This window comes from Saccostrea cucullata, unplaced genomic scaffold (genome assembly GCF_032062105.1).
Source record: "Saccostrea cucullata isolate Sc308-1 unplaced genomic scaffold, CSIRO_AGI_Scuc_v1 ctg183, whole genome shotgun sequence".
NCBI lineage: Eukaryota > Metazoa > Mollusca > Bivalvia > Ostreida > Ostreidae > Saccostrea > Saccostrea cuccullata.
In genome coordinates, this window is record NW_026929981.1 from 1,008,413 (window position 1) to 1,028,401 (window position 19,989).

At 34.4% G+C, this 19,989-nt stretch overlaps 1 protein-coding gene across 3 annotated transcripts in view; it reads left to right on the plus strand.

The window, feature by feature from the left end:
• LOC134282694 (ATP-dependent DNA helicase Q4-like) overlaps positions 1-19,989 on the plus strand; it is a 98,796-nt gene that overhangs the window by 60,394 nt on the left and 18,413 nt on the right. For all 3 annotated transcript variants that reach the window (XM_062765100.1, XM_062765102.1, XM_062765101.1), the window contains exons 16-20: positions 8,803-8,940; positions 10,283-10,391; positions 11,969-12,099; positions 12,637-12,805; positions 19,272-19,449. In XM_062765100.1, coding sequence (XP_062621084.1) covers positions 8,803-8,940; positions 10,283-10,391; positions 11,969-12,099; positions 12,637-12,805; positions 19,272-19,449 — 725 coding nt within the window. The remainder of the gene's footprint in view (positions 1-8,802; positions 8,941-10,282; positions 10,392-11,968; positions 12,100-12,636; positions 12,806-19,271; positions 19,450-19,989) is intronic.

The following is a 19,989-nucleotide window of genomic DNA, read 5'->3' on the forward strand; positions in this document are numbered from 1 at the left end:
TCACCCATTGTCTGTCATCCCCCGCAAACGAAGTGTGGGGAGGGGGGGTATATAGGAATCACCTTGTCCGTCTGTCTGTCCGTCCGTCTGTCCGTCTGTCTGTGCAAACATGTTCGGTCCATATCTTTCTTACAGAAGGACATTAGAATCTACTACTCCACACAAAGATTGCCCATGACCTAAGGGTGTGTCATAACCTTGACCCAAGGTCATTTGGGTAAGTTCAAGATCACTGGAAGAAAAATTTCATAATTTGTGTCCGGTCCATATCTTTCTTATGGATAAACTGGGTAGGTTCTCATTTCACACAAAGATTGCCCATAGCCCAAGGGTGTGTCATGATCTTGACCCAAGGTCATTTGGGGAAGTTCAAGGTCACTGGAAGAAAAATTTCATAATTCGTGTCCGGTCCATATCTTTCTTATGGATAAACTTGGTAGGTTCTCATTATACCCCACGCAACTAGTTGCGGGAGGTATAATGTTTTTGACCCGTCTGTCAGTCAGTCAGTCAATCATTCCTTTTTTTTTTGTCAGTGCAACTCCTCATAAATGGCTGCACAGAATTTCGTCAAACTTTGCAGGTATTTAGGACACAATGTGTAGATGTGCATATTACCAGGAAATTCCGATTCCATTATTTTTTCCGGGAATTTCCACACTTTTTAACTTAGGCATTTGGCCATACCTTGAATATAGAGATGAACAGTTTGTCAGCGCAACTCCTCATAAACCGCTGCATAGAATTTCGTCAAACTTTGCAGGTATTTAGGACACAATGTGTAGATGTGCATATTACCAGGAAATTCCGATTCCATTATTTTTTCTGGGAATTTCCGCACTTTTTAACTTAGGCATTTGGCCATACCTTGAATATAGAGATGAATAGTTTGTCAGCACAACTCCTCATAAACCGCTGCACAGAATTTGGTCAAACTTTGCAGGTATTTAGGACACAATGTGTAGATGTGCATATTACCAGGAAATTCCGATTCTGTTATTTTTTACGGGAATTTCCGCACTTTTTAACTTAAACATTTGGCCATACCTTGAATATAGAGATGAACAGTTTGTCAGCGCAACTCCTCATAAACCGCTGCACAGAATTTCGTCAAACTTTGCAGGTATTTAGGACACAATATGTAGATGTGCATATTACCAGGAAATTCCTATTACTTTATTTTTTCTGGGAATTTCCGCACTTTTTAACTTAAACATTTGGCCATACCTTGAATATAGAGATGAACAGTTTGTCAGCGCAACTCCTCATAAACCGCTGCACAGAATTTCGTCAAACTTTGCAGGTATTTAGGACACAATATGTAGATGTGCATATTACCAGGAAATTCCTATTACTTTATTTTTTCTGGGAATTTCCGCACTTTTTAACTTAGGTTTTGGCCATACCTTTTATATAGAGATGAACATTTTGTCAGCGCAACTCCTCGTAAACCGCTGCACAGAATTTCGTCAAACTTTGCAGGTATTTAGGACACAATATGTAGATGTGCATATTACCAGGATGTTCTGATTCCTTTATTTTTTCTTAGAATTTCCACACTTTTCAAATTAGATTTTTGGCCATACCTTAAATATAGAGATGAACATTTTGTCAGCGCAACTCCTCATAAACCGCTGCACAGATTTTCGTCAAACTTTGGAGATATTTAGGACACAGTGTGTAGATGTGCATTTTACCAGGAAATTCCAATTTCTTTATTTTTCTGGGAAGTTTGGCACTTTTCAAATTAGATTTTTGGCCATACCTTGAATATAGAGATGAACATTTTGTCAGCACAACTCTTCATAAACCGGCTATAAAACCACTGCACAGATTTTCGTCAGACTTTGGAGATATTTAGGACACAGTGTGTAGATGTGCATATTACCAGGAAATTCTGATTGCTTTATTTTTCTGGGAATTTCGGCACTTTTCAAATTAGATTTTTGGCCATACCTTGCATATAGAGATGAACATTTTGTCAGCGCAATTCCTCATAAACCGCTGCACTGCACAGAATTTCGTCAGACTTTGCAGATATTTAGGACACAATGTATAGATGTGCATATTACCAGGAAATTCTGATTCCTTTATTTTTCTGGGAAGTTTGGCACTTTACAACTTAGATTTTTGGGCATATCTTGATTATAGTGGTGAACAGTTTGTCAGCGCAACTCCTCATAAACCGCTGCACAGAATTTCATCAAACTTTGCAGATATTTAGGACACAATTTGTAGATATGCATATTACCGGGAAATTCCGATTCTTTCATTTTTACGGGATTTTCAGCACTTTGAGTTTTGGGGGAGCGTGGGGTATGTGAGCTTGCTCACTTTTTAGCTCTTCTGAGCCAAAGGCTCAAAGAGCTAATGCTATGGCCATTTGTGCGGTGTGCGTCGTGCGGTGTGCGGTGTGCGTTAACTTTTTAGAAAATGGGCCATAACTCAAGAACCCCTTGGCCAATTATTGTCAAATTTGTCACAGAGTATCCTTGGCCCAAGGGCTACCATTTATACTAAAATTAGGGCTGGTACCCTAAAACAAGGGGAGATAATCAGGACAATAAAATCAAAAGTACTGGTTGCTAAAAAATCTTCTTCTCCAGAACCACCGGGCAGATTTTCACCAAACTTACATACAAGGGTCGGAATATGTTGAAGATTAAAAATTGTTCAAGGCATGACCCTGGGGCAAAGGGCGTGGTCTCAAGGTCACTTCAAAGTTGACCAAAATTTACACTTATTAAAAACGTTGATATTTTGCTTACGATAAAGACTAGGATCATCAAATCTTGTAAGTTGATGCATCTCAGGACTTGATATCATGTTAATACAAAAGTAGGTCACGGTGACCTACTTTTTAAATTTTACGGGCTTTTGTTTTCAAATTGATTTGGAGGCATATTTTGGACACTTTAAAGCCTATGATCATAAAACTTTGTCAGTTGGTGCATCTTGGGTCCACAAACAACATCAACTTAAAAGTAGGTCATCGTGACCTACTTTTTGAATTTTATGGCTAATCTTTTCTAAAACATTTAATCCCTTTATTTCAGACACCGAGAGGTTTAGAATCACCAAATCTTGTAAGTTGATGCATCTAGAGGCCTTAAAACATATTTATCAAAAAGTAGGTCACTGTGACCTACTTTTTGAACTTTGCAGGCATTTTTTTTCAAATTGTTTTAAAGGCATATTTTGAATACTATTAGACCTATGATCATCAAATTTTGTCAGTTGATGCATCTTTGGTCTTTAAAAAATGTCGACCAAAAAGTAGGTCACTGTGACCTACTTTAGACATTTTATGGCTAGATTTAAGTATCTCGGGTACTAATTGGCTTAGCATCATTAAAATTTGTCAGTTGATGCATCTTGGGTTTTCGGAGAATGTCGATCAAAAAGTAGGTCACAGTGACCTACTTTTGACATTTTATGGCTATATTTTTGTATCTCAGGTACTTATTTGGCTTAGAAACATCAAACTTTGTCATTCGATGCATCTTGGGTTTTCGGGGCATGTCGACCAAAAAGTAGGTCACAGTGACCTATTTTTGACATTTTATGGCTAGTTTTATGTATCTCAGGTACTAATTGGTTTAGAATCATCAAATTTTGACATTTGATGAGTCTTAAGTTTTCGGAGCATGTTGACCAAAAAGTAGGTCACTGTGACCTACTTTCGACATTTTATAGCTAGATTTAAGTATCTCGGGTACCAATTGGCTTAGAATCATTAAAATTTGTCAGTTGATGCATCTTGGGTTTTCGGAGAATGTCGACCAAAAAGTAGGTCAAAAAGTAGGTCACAGTGACCTACTTTTGTCATTTTATGGCTATATTGAGGTATTTCGGGTACTTATTGGTTTAAAATCATCAAACTTTGTTAATGATGCATCTTGGGTTCTCGGAGAATGATGATCAAAATATAGGTCACTGTGACCTACTTGTGACATTTATGGCTATATTTAAGTATTCTAGGGTACTTATTGGCTTAGAATTTTCAAACTTTGTCAGTTTATGCACCTTGGGTTTTCGGAGAATTTTGACCAATAAGTAGGTCACTGTGACCCACTTTTGAATATCTCAAGTACTTATTGGCTTAGAATCATCAATCTTTGTCAATTAATGCATCTTGTGTCCTCAGAAAATTTCAATCAAAAAGTAGGTCACCATGACCTACTTTTAGTATTTTATAGTTAAACTCAAATATCCTCAGCCCTTACTAGCTAAGAATCATCAAACTTTGTCAGTTGATGCATATTGGATCTTAGGATAGATTGTATAATTTATCAGAAGAGCGATTCAAGGCCCTTGGGCCTCTTGTTCTTTCATTTCACACAAAGATTGCCCATAGCCCAAGGTTGTGTCATGACCTTGACCCAAGGTCATTTGGGGAAGTTTAAGGTCACTGGAAGAAAAATTTCATAATTTGTGTCCGGTCCACATCTTTCTTATGGAAAAACTTACTTCTGAAAATCCCAGCGGGGGGTATTTTTTTTCCCGTTTGGACAGTTCTAGTTTCTTAGATTGATGTTATTCAATTAGTTTGCAAACTTTTTGATCACCGAAATTTTAGATCACCCATCATATACAAAAAGGTTTTGACCCCTGTAAGAGTTTAACCATCCGCTGGGCATGATTACAAGATCCACGTGCTGCTATAGATAGTTTTCAGTAGACCCAAGTTAACAAGAGTTATTTCCCATTGGCCGCCATATTGGGGGTAAACATGATTATATTCCTTCATTATTCAACCAACTTTAACTTTTTATGCTGGCAATTGTGGGGTGGTAAGCATTAATTGTTTTTCTTAAAAGTATACATTTGTTAGAGCCTCTTTTATTTCATAATTTTTCCACAAAGATCCCCTCCGGGCCCCCAATATTTCTGCTACACCCTTTAATATTTGGTTAGGACAAAGAGGAAAAATTACCATATTGACCAACAAGATGGTGGCCAAAGGAAATAACTCTTGTTTATGTGGGTCTACTGAAAACTATCTATAGGGGCTATTAGTGCAACTCATCATTGAACATACAAAACTGTGAAGATTATCATGACAGCTGTTTAATAATTGCAAATGTTATCATATTGTTCATCATGTCTAAATAAAATATATTAACTAAAGAATGTGTCAGTGATGTTCTGAAATATTTATTCTTTGTTCTGGGGTATTGATTGGTAGAACTGTATCACAATTCAAGTAAGTTTCAACAAAAGAAACATTTGTTCATATAAAACCCTTTCAAGATGTTTTACTCATAAAAAATACCAATTTATTTTCTCAGTGCCAAAATATCATGCGGTTAGCTAAGAAGTTTTTTTCCGTATCATCTATGTAAAAGTCTCTAGATAATCGATAAATAATGCCTTGTTCCATGTTCCCAACTTGACCTATCTATGGATTTCTTGAAATTAAGAGTAAAAATGAGCTTTTCGATCTAAATGCCCCATTGATATATAATACTTCAAAAATTTGGTAATACCCAGAGCATGCTAGAAAAAAAATGGCACCATAAATATGATTTTATAATACTTGGAATTAGTTGTAGCTCTTTGATTTGTCTGTCCGAATTTTCCCGACCATGCACTGGACTACAGTTCTGCAGGGCGGCAGTTGAGATGCTTTCCTCTGACTGACATTTACTTTTGATTTTTTTTCTGATAAAAAAAAATTTGGTACACAAATAGACACTTCCAATTCCATGTATTTATTTAAAAAAAATAAACTTTTCCTTTTACTTCTTAGATTGGAATAGTAAGCTTAATATTTACTAATTTGAAAATTGCTACATGTACTCCAAAAACCATTTTGTCATGCTGCCCAATCTGTTGTCTTTTAAATGAAGAATAATAATTTTAAAAAAGGAAATGTCTTGGAAAGTGATTTGCAGTGTGCGCGAAAAACTTTTTTCAGCACTAGCCCAATATGGCCAGTAATGAAGAACAATTACTAGCCCGAATCAGATTTTGCTAGCCCACATACTTTACAATATGAATTTGTTGTCTCGCTTAAATCAGTCGAAATTCATATTTATAGACATAACCCAGCCATAACCGGAAGTAAATGCTGATGTGTATTTTAAAAACCCAAAGTGTACAGAGAAAAACCGATTGCGGAAAGTTCTCGACATGCTTAAACAAAAGAAACCCACGCACATGTAAAACGAAAGGAAACAATCAGAATTCTTATACTTATTTTATTACTTTTAAAGATTTATCAACAAATAAATGTAAAATGCATGCAACTTTTCACTAGACCGATTGGGCTAGTGCTGACCTACATTCTACTAGCCCGATTGAATTTTTACTAGTGTTCGGGCATCGGGCTAGTCCTTTTGTCGCACACTGGATTTGTAAGCTTCTATTTTTTCAGACAATTTATTGATAATGTCTCAATGTAAGATTGTTATGAGCTTCATTCAGGGTTTTCTTGTTTGTTCCCTAGGATTGACAAATGTAACCTCTAGAGTTCAATAACCAGTCAATTTAAGGTCAATACATGTATAATCACTCATTAGAAGATACAGTAACTGATGTTAAGTCATTGATACATCCTTGTAAATATAAATGGGTCTATGACATCACTAGTGTTTTTTGCACTTAAATATGAATTTGCGTGATCTTTGGGGGAAAAGCCAGTACATGTGTTTTTCCAACGGTTTAATAATTTTGAGTATTAATGAATAAATTTGTTGTAAATTTGGTTTCAAAATTTTTATTTCATTAAGATTTTTCTTAATAAAAGTTCACCTTTTATATAACCTGTTTCCCCTACAACACACCAGCAGCACACAAACACACTTGATCTTCCACTATTTGATTTTAAAAAATAATTGAATCAGCAAATGTTTGTACTTATGATACTCTGACCTAGTCATAAATGGATTGGTTGATTGATTGTATATTGTTTTACGTCCCATTAGAGAATATTTCACTCATATAGAGACGTCACCTTATGCTGGTGAAGGGCTTGTCATCTGAGTGAAGTTCTTTATGTTTAAAAAGCTTTCAAACTCTCTATTTCTCTTTTTCTCAATAAGAAAGCTTCAAAAAATATTTACCAACCCCTTGATTATTTGTTTGATACTCAGAATGTCCATTATCATCTAAAGTTTCGTTATTTCATGTTTTGTATGGGCATACATGCCAACTTACCCGATTTAGGCGGGATCCTCCTGATTTTACCCTTTCATCCCGCCTTCCCGATCGGGAAAGAAAAATTGCCCTAATTTCACGATTTGAAAAAATCACCAAAATTTCCGATTATAAAAGATTCCCTACCACTGAATTTTGACAATGGGGATAACAGTGTCAAACTTGTTTATTCAATGCACTCAGATAAGTTTCATTGTTTATTTAGCAATGTTAATTAGCCACAGGAAATCACTTCACGCTTGAACGCACGCAGTTGTCCAGGTACAAATACCGTAATTTTATTGATTTTGGGGCATTTTTCGTAAACTTGAGCCTTAGAAAGGTCGAATTCATATATTGGGCGACCCCAGCGGTTCTGAGAAAAAAAGTATCGACCTATAACCCGAAAATTATGGTAGCTTATAGCTTGGGGCAATTAGGGGATTATCTTGTCAGTTTTAAGGGGTATGCAAGGTGAAACACATAGATTAACGTGTTAATTGTTAGTCATTTTATTAAAAACATAAATTAAAGACAATGAAATACTAATCAAACTATAAAATCGGAATCCAAAGAGATCGTTTTTTGAAAACGAAAGTAGAAAACTACAAAGCATAGCTGCTGATTTTATCTACCTATAATAAAAATATTTTAAAGTTTGCCAGTTAAAATATTATGAAATTAAGATGAAACAATCAAGTGTATGTCAATTAGAATTTCTTTTCCCTTCCTTCTCCCAAAAGTAATATTTTTTAGCATGTTTAGGTATGTGCATGACCCACATGGCATCATCAAGCCTGACAAATTTCATGACTGTAAAAAAAATAATTCTCCTCTGGATAGGTGGTATAAATTTCAATAAATTTAATACCTTATTAGAAATTCTAATTAATTGAAATATAAATAAAAAATCTCAAAAATGTTTCCAGAAACAGGACTTTACAGTATCAAAGCCTCATATATTTTTTAACCTTTGAAAAAAATGATTTAAAAGTACAATTTTCAAATTTTCACTAAATTATGTGTCCTGGTAGAAAAAAATCATGTTTTTAATGAGAGAGGCACTTATTTTAGCATAAATATTTCAATTTTGGAAAAAAAAAACATTTAAAAAAATTTTTTTAAATCAATTTTTTGTGTTAAATTAATCCTTTAGTTGTATTAATAAGTGATATCAAATATTATAAATTTAAAAAAAAAAAAATCATTTCATTATCATTTACCGGTAATTTCACGACAAAATGTCGCGAATTTAGACCTTTGAAAATTGTCGTCACGCGCTAAATCCCCCATGGGAATTTTCAAAAGTTGGCATGTATGTATGGGGTTTGTTTTCAAGTAAGCTACATCAGATGCAAGATTTTTAAAATGATGTGAAGTTTTATTCAGTTTCTTTCAAATACACAACAGACATTTTGAGAATTCTATGATGAACCGTGGTGAATGATTTGCTCACATTTTGGCAATTTTACCCATCGTCAAATGTGTTACTAAAGCTAAGGGTAACATTACAGATTTTTAAACACATCTACGCCAATCAGATTTTTATTTAACATGAAAGTATAATAATGTAATACGTCACCTGCATATCATCTAATAACATAATATAATTATTGAATATCCTTCATTATTTAAGTTATTTCAATTGTATTTTAAACACAGGGTCAAGACTTGGCAGAGTTGAAGAGACATAGTTACGCCAATACAGTGGACTATAGGACACTGAAAAAGTTTGTCAATCATGTCTTCATACCTTGCCACTGCAAGAAAGTTCATGAGATGCAGCAGGACTGCCATGAGGTAAATCATTAACTTCTGTTTGAAACTAATTGGAAGGACCAATAATCTTAGCTTGACTTATACGTACAAGCTTAGCTGAATTCTGTGATTGAAGAAATAGAAATTACTGTGGTCAGTGAACTTGTTATAGTCCAAACAAAGTATCTAGGTTGCGCAAAGTTGAATGAACTTGTACTTTACTCCTGCAAGTCTTAAACTTAGATGATACAGTTAATATGTTGAAATTTACACTATGTAGGCTGTATCAACTTTTGCATGGAAATTTGTCCCATGGAACTTAATACAAATATAAGGCATATAATGAGAGTCTTAAGATATCTGCATAATTTTCTACCAGTGGATTGAATAGAAATAGAGATTCCGTGGAATTATGTCCTCATGAAAAAAAGAATGTTTACAGTATTTCAAAAGAAGTAATCTGCACTTAAACATCACCCAAATGGTGAGCAATGGATAGAGCGTTTAACTGATCTAGAGTTAATAAATGAGGAGTTGATCCTGATGTGGCAAGTATATGTGATGTCAAGGCCTAGGTCCCATTTTCTCACAGTCAGTGCTTGCATGGAAAAGATCCCTTACTCCTCAAAGGTGTACTGCCACTTAATGTCTAATACTGATTAAAATTTGCAGCCTTCTACCATAAAGTGGAAGATCTAAATATTAAGCCAAAAATCCTCCAAGGGACTTTAAACTACCTATAAAGAGACAAAAATGTACTTAAAAAGGACATCGCAAAGCAGAGTATGTCATTGCAAAAGAAACAAGGCAATGTTGATTGATCCCCATGCAAATTATTAAGGAAATTTTAACCCCCAGACACATGAGCAAATTGTATCCCCTCTTAACTTCAATGCCTTGGGATAATTATCAGATAGCTAAAGACACAATCTTATGATAATTAAAGCACAATATGTTATTGCAATTGTTCCATCTTGATGAAATTGCGGAATCATTATGAGTGTATCAGAATGTTATTCAGCCACTCCGGAGGATGTAGCATCAATCATTCCAATTTAGGACATCCATGAAATGATATCATATCGTTCATCAGCTATTTTCCCTGGAGTTATAGATGTTATCATAGAAGAACCACATTGGGGATCAAAATTTTAGTTTTCGTTAAAAGTAAATGAACATATAAGCACAACAGGAAGATTTGTTTAATGGAAAAACAACATTAATATACATATATACATGTAATGTACATAAAATTGTACATGAAAATCTTATTACTGGGTTCTTTTAAAAAATTTGACCCATACCACCATGCTCACTTGTCTTGACCTATGTTTAAGGATAAAGAATACATCTTGCTTGTCTTTTATATTTTGTATTAATGCAGAATGCCATTAAGATAAAAGAAAGACAAGGCAAAGACAGAGTTTGCCGCGGACATGAAAGAGCTGTTGTCATAGATTCGTTGGTAATGAATATGGATGTTAAAGAAGAAGGTATGATTCCTTTTTAGCTCACCTCAACGAAGTTGGGGGGAGCTTATGTGATACCCTCGGCGTCGGCATCCCGGGTTAAGGTTAAGTTTTTTGGAGCAGTTTTCTTTTTAAATTTTTCTATGTCCTATATTGATTAGACATGCATGGAAGATGTTTCTAGTGTGTTTCATTGTACCAGTCAAAGTTTCAGATGCTGCCATTTCAGCAAAGGAGTGACCAGGTTTATGTTTTTGGAGCAGGTTAACATTTTTGGTGCAGTTTTTGGTGTAGGTCTCATTTGTAACTATAAGCCCTATGTTGACCAAACTTACATGGATTACATCTTGGATGCATTCTACACTTGCTTCGGATGCTGAATCTGACCTATATTTTCCGGTTGAGTGAACAGGTTAAAGTTTTTGGTGCAAGTTTCATTTCCAAGTTTCTATGAGACATATAATGACCAAACTTGCATGGATGGTACATCTTAGGATGCATATTACAAGTCTTGCTTCAGATGCTGAATCTGACCTACATTTTCCGGTTGAGTGAACAGGTTAAAAATTTTGGTGCAGGTTTCATTTCCAAGGTACTATGAACCCTAAAATGACTAAACTTGCATGGATGGTACATCTTAGGATGCATACTACCAGACTTGCTTCGGATGCTGAATCTGACCTACATTTTCTGGACGAGTAAACAGGTTAAAATTTATGGTGCAGGATTCATTTCCAAGTAACTTTGAGCCCTATAATGACCAAACTTGCATGGATGGTACATCTAAGGGTGCATTCTACTAGGCTGGATTCAGAAGCTGAATCTGACCTACATTTTCCGGATTAGTGAAAAGGTTAGTTTTTTATGCAGGTTTCATTTCCAAGTAACTTTGAGCTCTATGTTGAACAAACTTGCATGGATGATACATCTTAGGATGCACACTAATGGACTTGCTTCAGATGCTGAATTCGACATACATTTTCCAGATAATAGACCTCGTAAAAGTTATGGGTGCAGGTCTATCACCAAGAAACTATAAGGCTTATATAAACCAAAATTGCACAAATGATGCATCAAGGGATGAAAACTCTCAATCTTGCTTCAGATGCTGGATTTTAATTACATTTTCATGATGAAGAACTAGTTTTAAGTTTTTATATAGGTCTATTCCAAAGTATCAAAATTGCATAAATTTTGCATTTTTGGATGTACACTTTTTGTTGGTTAATAATTGTGTGACTTAATTTGCCTTACTTAAAGACAACATTCGTTGAGGTGAGCTCTATAATCTCTGATTACATGTACCTATGTTTCTGAAATGTTGATACTACCCATTCTTAGAAAAAAGGGCAATATAGACATAAACATTTTACTTTCAAATGAGCTCTTCTCGTCTCTGACCAACAGTCCTTTAATTATAATATAATATTATGTAAAAGCAAACGTAATCATTTAAAGCTTTTTTGTCTATTGACCAATATGACTAACAATAAAAAAAATCTCAATTTGTGAAATTGAAAGTTTTTTTGTAGTGGTATGGAGACTGTTTATATTGAGAATAGGAATTGTTCAATGTCCATTGTTTTAAAATTTATTTTTAGGTATATTAACCTTGCTCTGTTACCTAGAGCTCCATCCTCTAAGATGGGTGGAGAATTTGGTTAATGTGTATGCCACTTGTAAAGTCCAGTGTTATGGTGGACCAGCTCAACTTCAAGCTGTGTCTAAAAAGGTCAGGGTTTCTCCATCGTCTCAAGCCACAGTCTGGAGTCCGCATATATATAGCTCTCTCCTACCCGTGGCTGCTTGATCACAAAAAGTGTCGTAATCTTGAATATTTACGCCTCTCTATTGTGACTTCATATTCAGTCAGTGGCAAGTTTTGTTTCCATCGCAATCAAAATCAACAACTGACGTCAACAGTATACAAGAAATATTTCCTATACTGCGATTGGATGTTGAAAGGTCGCGATAAAGTTCATCTTCCGACTACTGCATGCTTTACTCGCATTGGTCAATATTTTAATGAGCTACAAAGAATTCTCTCCTCGTTCAACCACGGCCAGATGGGAGAGGAGCGTACATTTTGGCCGTGGTTTGCGACGATGGGGTTTCTCTAAAGTATTCAAAACTTTTTTTTAATATATATATAAGTTCAAGAGTGAGGTTTCAAGGTTTGACCCTTTTGCAATTTGGAATTTATGATTTTTTCTTGAAAATAAACATTGCAAATTTTTAATATATTGATATTCATATTTGTTGTACACAGTGTCCTCCTGTAGCTGTTGCCATAGCAAAGGCCAAGAAAGGTGGGAAATCCTTTTCATCCACCAATCAAATAGAGTTTCCTGTTGTTGACGTTAGTGACTGCATGGGTTGGGACTCTGGTCTTGTCAAAAGAGAATTGAAAAGTCTGTCCTGGAACATAACTAGCCAAGGTATATAGGTTTCCATAGTTAAGCTTATAACTTAGAGTAAATATAAGTTTGTTATACTGTCTTACCAGCTCCCAGTTACTTGCAATTATCTTAGAATTGTAGACACTGAAATGCTACAGTGTGGTCATTCAGACGATCATAGATGTGTTAGATACTGCAAGTCGTTTTAATTCCATGGTGTTTAAATTTCACAATATCCCAAAAAGTACCAATTGAAATGGTTTTAATTTCACGCTGCAAGAAATTAATTCAAATTTTCTATAAGCATTTAAACGTTTTTAAAAACTAATACCAAGGGTAATAGCATTCATGATGGGTTTAATTTCATGGAAAAATTAAAACCATCGTGATTATTTGCCAATCTACAGTATATAGTTAGGGACTGCTCCTATTGGTTGTATTAAGGGGACGAAGGATGTATGGTCACGTGACTCAGTTAAATTACGTCATAATCTCTTATAAAATATGTACAAAACCAGATTGAAACCACAGTATTTGGAAAAGAAAATGACTGTTTGTTTGAGTTCACCATCTTGTATAAAAATATCTAAAAATTCAAACTTTCTAGCAAATATTTTCAAATTACGGAATATATTGATCCACTCTTCTGTTTCCCAACACTGCGCGTCCAACGAGTCGCTGACGTCATAGTGGATCTTAGTACAGTAAGATTATATACAAAGTAAATCACGGGTAGTATAATATCATAAAACAGGTCATGATCAGTACATGGTGGGATATTTTATGAATTAAAGAACACAAAAAATATTTTTACATGGTTGTTGACGGAAATATATTGTAGTTATGACTTACTTAGCTTATTTCGCAAATGTGTGACATCATAGTAGGGTTTTTCCGTACTCAAGAAATGTTAACATGACACGTTTTTCTCACGCTCATGTCTTGTTTAACTATGCCCTGTGCAATATTGAGCTCAGCTTCACCAATCGATATTTTTGCAGTTAATCAATAACATGATGAACTTGCATTTCGTTGTAATTTTTCAAATATTGAATGATAGGATTTTTTGTAAATTAATTTTTGTTGTCGTTTAAGTTGTCTTAAAAAGAACGTAATTTTCCGTCTCCAGATGCGGTGTGACAAAAGAATATTGTTTTTTCGAATTTTTAACCCTATTCATACTCTGAAATATTTTAAAAGACGCATGTTCGCTGACATATTTTTTATCTATGCTGAAAAAAATCCATAATGGACCGAGTAATGGGCCCAGAAATACGGAGAATCAAAACTTCACTCAGACACTGTGGGGCATAGTATTTGTCACTCAATATCTCAGAAATAAATCTAGAAACCTATTGATATATCTGCTTTAAGGTATGTGGGACATACTAAATAAGAGATATACAAAATTTGAAAAAAATTGAATGACAGGTATTTTTTCAGCGAAAGGTCCTTCATCCCCTTAAGCAAGTTTTCAAGACATACGCGTTTTGCAGAGCATTGTTATTGTACAAATGATGCAGATCTATTTACTGCAAAATACTGTTTTCCATGAGCTAGGTTATAATCCACAATTTCTGTACAATCCATGGGTAGAAAATTACATAGATTATTTAGTTGCCACTACATGCTCTTAAAAGAACAATTGTGGAGTTGCTTCTAGCATGTTTTAAACCATATAGTATGACAATTTCCTATGTTATCATTTATGTCCATTATATATTTTCCCCCCAAAACAAAAAACCAAAATCATTGCTTTTTATGCCCCCTTAAATGAAGTTTCGAGGGTATATAGTTTTTGGTTTGTTTTTTTTTTCGTCCGTCTGTGTGTCTCTCTGTCTGTCTGTCTGTCCACAAAAACTTTAACCTTGCCCTTAACTTTTGATTTAGGTCTTGTGAAAAGGCCTTACTTTAGGTACCAACCTATATCTGCATTTGAGAAAGGTTAACCTTCGCTATGTTGCCATACGGGGGCATCAATGTTTCACAAACAAATCTCGTTTCCTTTCCATTTAAATGTCATAGAAAAAGGATTTTGACATACAAATTAGCATAACCATAAGGGAGTTGTCCTATATGTAAACCCAAATCCAATTTTTTATTTTAGTAAAATGTATGATAAATATTATAATTATCAAGTACATTGACTGTCTAATGATTTTACATGTGTTTGAATACTTAACCTATTGTTCAAACATGAATCATATTTAGATATGTGAAAAACATAACTATTAAAGTTCTATCTCCATCAGTTATTAGCTCACCTGAGCCGAAGGCTCAAGTGAGCTTTTCTGATCACATTTTGTCCGTCGTCCGTCCGTCCGTTTGTAAACTTTTCACATTTTCGACTTCTTCTCAAGAACTAATGGGCCAATTTTAACCAAACTTGGTACAAAACATCCTTGGGTTAAGGGGAATTTAAATTATAAAAATGAAGGGCCAAGTCCTCTTACAAGGGGAGATAATCAAGAAAAGACAAAAATAGGGTGGGGTCACTAAAAAAATCTTCTTCTCAAGAACCTCTGGGCCAGGAAAGCTGAAACTTATGTGGAAGCATCCTTGGGCAGTGTAGATATTAAATTATAAAAATCATGACCCCCGGGGGTATGGCAGGGCCACAATAGGGAACCCAAATTTTACATAGAAATATATAGAACAAATCTTTAAAAATCTTCTTCTCAAGAACCACTGGGCCAGGAAAGCTGAAACTTATGTGGAAGCATCCTTGGGTAGTGTAGATATTAAATTGTTAAAATCATGACCCCCGGGGGTAGGGCGGGGCCACAATAGGGAATCCAAGTTTTACATAGAAATATATAGAACAAATCTTTAAAAATCTTCTTCTCAAGAACCACTGGGCCAGGAAAGCTGAAACTTATATGGAAACATCCTGAGGTAGTGTAGATTCTAAAATTTTAAAATCATAAAAGGGAAGGGGGTAGTGGGGCATGATAGGTATAGCAAGAGGGGGAATCTGGTAAAGAACTGCATCACCTAAGTTACTCAAGTGAGCGATGTGGCCCATTGGCCTCTTGTTTACTTTGTCATCATTAGATGCCTCGACTTTAAGGATTGACAGGACATAAAAAACAAGATGTGTTTGTGAAACACTGATGCCCCCATCTGCCAGCTTATGGTGATTGTTGATTAAAATTTCTCAAACACAGGTCAGACTCAAAGGTAAGGTCAAAAGGTCAAAATTGTTGGTCTTCTCACAAAAAATACACCTGTGAAATATTAAAGCCCTTGTTCTAATAGTTCAAAAATAATGGTGGAGATTGAAGTCTTTTTAAGTGCTTCAAACTCTAAGGTCAAAGTGAGAAGGTCAAATTGTTGGTATCCATAGGGTGTCACAAGGGATTCATCTGTGAAATATGAAAGCCCTAGACTAGTACTAATGGTTCAAAAGTTAAGGTAAAGGTTAAAGTATTTTAAAAGTGGGTCAAACTCTAAGGGCAAGGTCAAAAGGTCAAATGTTTTAATACCCAAAGAAATTTCTTGTCACAATGAATACACATGGTGAGTATGAAAGACCTAGCTCCAATCATTCAAAAGTTATGGCTTTGATTCAAGTTTGAAAATTTTTGGTAAAAATGGTCAAACTCCAAGGTCAAGGTCACAAGGTCAAATTTGGTGGTAACAAAAGAAAGGTCTTATCACAAGGAATACACATGTGAAATATGAAAGCCTTATAGCCTCACCCACTCAAAAGTTATGGACAAGGTAGAAGTTTTTGCAGACAGACAGTTGGACGGAACGGGCAAAAACTATATATGTACTGGCCAAATCATTGATTTTGGGGGCATGAAAAAACCCTCTATATAGAGGAATAGTCAACATAATTGATATTAGCTTCTTTGAAAAATTTGATTGTTTTTCCATAGTGCATATTGTCAGACAAAGAAAGTTTCCCCATATTTTCACTGATTTTGATTCTGAATATCAATTTGATTAATAATGTCGTAATGATACTATCATGACTTAAAAAAACAACAACATCACAATAGAAAATTGTGGCAAGATACACTAGCACTAGTCTTTAATCAAAATGCAGATAAAGGCATTATTTCATCCCTTGTGGGCTAAAATAATCGTGTTATCCTCAACCACAATCAATACTTGTATAATGTAAAAAAAGTTTTAAATAAATTGTGACCTACTATAAAGTTTTGATGTTTTTTAGAAAAAAGTACATGTATGTTTTAGTTGTATGAAAAGTCTATATGCATACATCAAAACCAACTGCATGAGGAGAACATTACAAAACACAGTGATAAAGCTGGAAATGTAAAGTGAGTGGTTTTCAAACCTTGACGATTAGATCATGTGAGACCTGTAGTGCAATATGTCAGCTTCATGTATCTCTTTGTTTATATTTACACTGCTGAGAAACATATTATGAAGTGTCCATGCAAGTATCATTAATAAAACAGTATTACAGCAAAGAATTTCTACCAGAATACAAGGACAAAGACTAGGAAATGAAAGTGGATAAATCCTAACTATAATCATAGAGAAAAGTGATAATATACAAGAGATATGACATGAAATCATTGTCAAGTCTTGTGAAACGGAAGAAGAAAGCTTTGATCAAAGATTTCATTGGATTACTATAAAATAGGATTACTCTTGGAAGAGGCAAAAGAATCGTCATCAAGGGTTGGCATTAGATGATGACTTTGATCAATCCTTGTACTGGTTTTAGGACATGTCATAATTTACATTTCAGAAAAAAATCTCATTATTCATTTATAAACTTATCTCTATTTGAAACAAAATTTTCAATTTAATCAGTTTGTATCCCTGAGATAAAAGAATTGACTTGGTCAATGTTAAAATACATAATTATTATTATTATAATAATTAAAATATCATTTGTTATTATATGTAAATATCTCTAATATCTTTAAAAGATTATCAGATCAGATAAACATAAAACTGGAGAACGAAAAGTAATGCAGCTCTAAAAAAAATCACATCAAAAGAAGTGGATATAAAATGTTTTAATGGAGAATCATTGCAAGGTTGGAAGCTCATACTTTAGTACATGTACCAAGATTGTTTATGAGCTGGAAGTTACTTTGTCATGACCTTGACACAAGGTTATTTCAGGTGTGTCATATCCTTGACCTGAGAACATTTGATTAACTTATTATTTTGTGAGCTCACTCACAGTATACCTGTATTTAAGTGGGAGACCTTGCTTTCACTTCTGGATAACATAGGTGTAGCCTTCTTTACTTAGGATTTTATAGTTCAAAAGTGCAAAGCACAAGTGAAAATACTGTAAGAATAGGGCTATGTTTGTATTTATTGTTGATACTTATACAAGTATGTACTTGTACGTAATTTACGCTTTTGACATCGCCCCCGAAAGTTTGATTTGCTCTGTTTGTTTATGATGCGTGTTTTGTTGTGACAAGTATAAAAGATGTGTTAAATAATTTGCCAACTGAGTAAAGATCACCATCATTTATGTATAATTACCTGTAATTCACTGTTAAGACGTATTTTTGCATTATTGTTAGGACCACATGTTGTTGATTGTTTTAGTAATGGCCAACTCCCAGAATGCAATGCGGTATTTGTTTACAAAGTTTAACGAGCGCTATTTTTCGATTATAATTTATTGTTAATTTATTGTAAATTCTTGAATAGACATTTAATGATACTAGAAGTAAGTAGACTTAAGAAATAAATGTTATTTCTATTTTTATTATTTTCTCGTAAGTGTGAGAATTTGATGTGGGAACTAGAGCATCCCGTTACATTTTTCATTGGTAGATGTAATTTACGCGATGCTTTTCATTGGTCGCTTTTCATGATGTCATTTAACTACGTATATAATGACAAGTTGTAGCAGACAACACAGATTTTTGACTGTTTTTGAGTTGTAGAAAGGTGTGTTATTTTAGTTTGTTAGTTTTATTACATTTATTTCGGGATTAAGACTTTATAATATTGGGATGGAGTTGGTCATGGTTTGTTATAAATAGGTAGGTTTATTTACAGCTATCTGCTGAGGCTCTTTATCGTGATCTAACGGTCTGAAATTACTAGAGTCAATTTACGGATATTTTATCCATTGTATTTTCAATTACTGCACTGGTTAAATTTACCAGTCCCAATATAAGAACAAGTACAAAATACGTAGGTTTTAAGCATTTATTTGAAATTATTATTTCTTTGGAATTATTGTTTTATAGAAATAAAATATGTGTTCAGAATAAACCGTTTATTTGTTGACTGTACAAGACTTGTCTTTATTTCATTTTCGTCTTTAATTTGGAAGTAGAGAAAGAAAAAGAATTAAGTTTAACCTAATTGTCATACACCAGTGCGCTTATTCGGTGTCGTTACAATACAAAACACAATTTTTGCCACAAGATTGAAATAAATCTCATATTCAACTGCAAAGCATGCAATATTTTCTCTTGCTTACATTTTCATTAATCATAAGGCTCTACTGGTGAGTTCATTTCAAAATTTTATGTATTTTTACTAGGTCCTCAACGAACAGGTGTCATGGTGGAATTTTCAGACTTAGCATTTCACTTCACTGCCCCTGGTGATCTGTCAGATGAAGAACTTGATGATGTGTTAGAGTTTCTCCATGAACGCATTCAAAAACAAGAGAAGTCAGAGATACAGCAGCTGAACTACCTCAGTGATAGCTTGAGGAGGTGGGTGTTTAGATTGTATTGTATCAGTGGGTTGGAACTTTGGATGAGGCAGATAGCATAATCATGTGTAGATTGTCTTGTAAATGTTTTTTTTTTAATAAAGGTTAAACAGAGTTTCGGGCAAATAGAAGTAAACAATTTTTTATGTGTCAAAACAGGATATTGGAAGGTAGGAGAGAGAAAATTAAAAGATTTTATGCTTTTTTATTTTTATGCTCAAGTTTTATTTTTAATGGTCACCAACAGATAAGTACTCAATTTAAATAGCATCAATAACTGTTAAAGTGATACAAGGGCACTGAGAAGAAAAAGATTGTATAACTTGCTACGGAAACTGAACTTGAGATAAAGGTTCACATTTCAGTTATTTAGTTGAATGCTCAGACATTTTTGCTAATCTGGACACGCAGAGACATTGAGAAATTTAAATTAAGTATTGGAAAATGTGATGAATGTGCAAGGAGTTGTCACTGTCTCAGCTCACATAATGCACTGCCTGTATGCACAAGGCCTTTCCTTTCAGTGACATTTGAATAACTG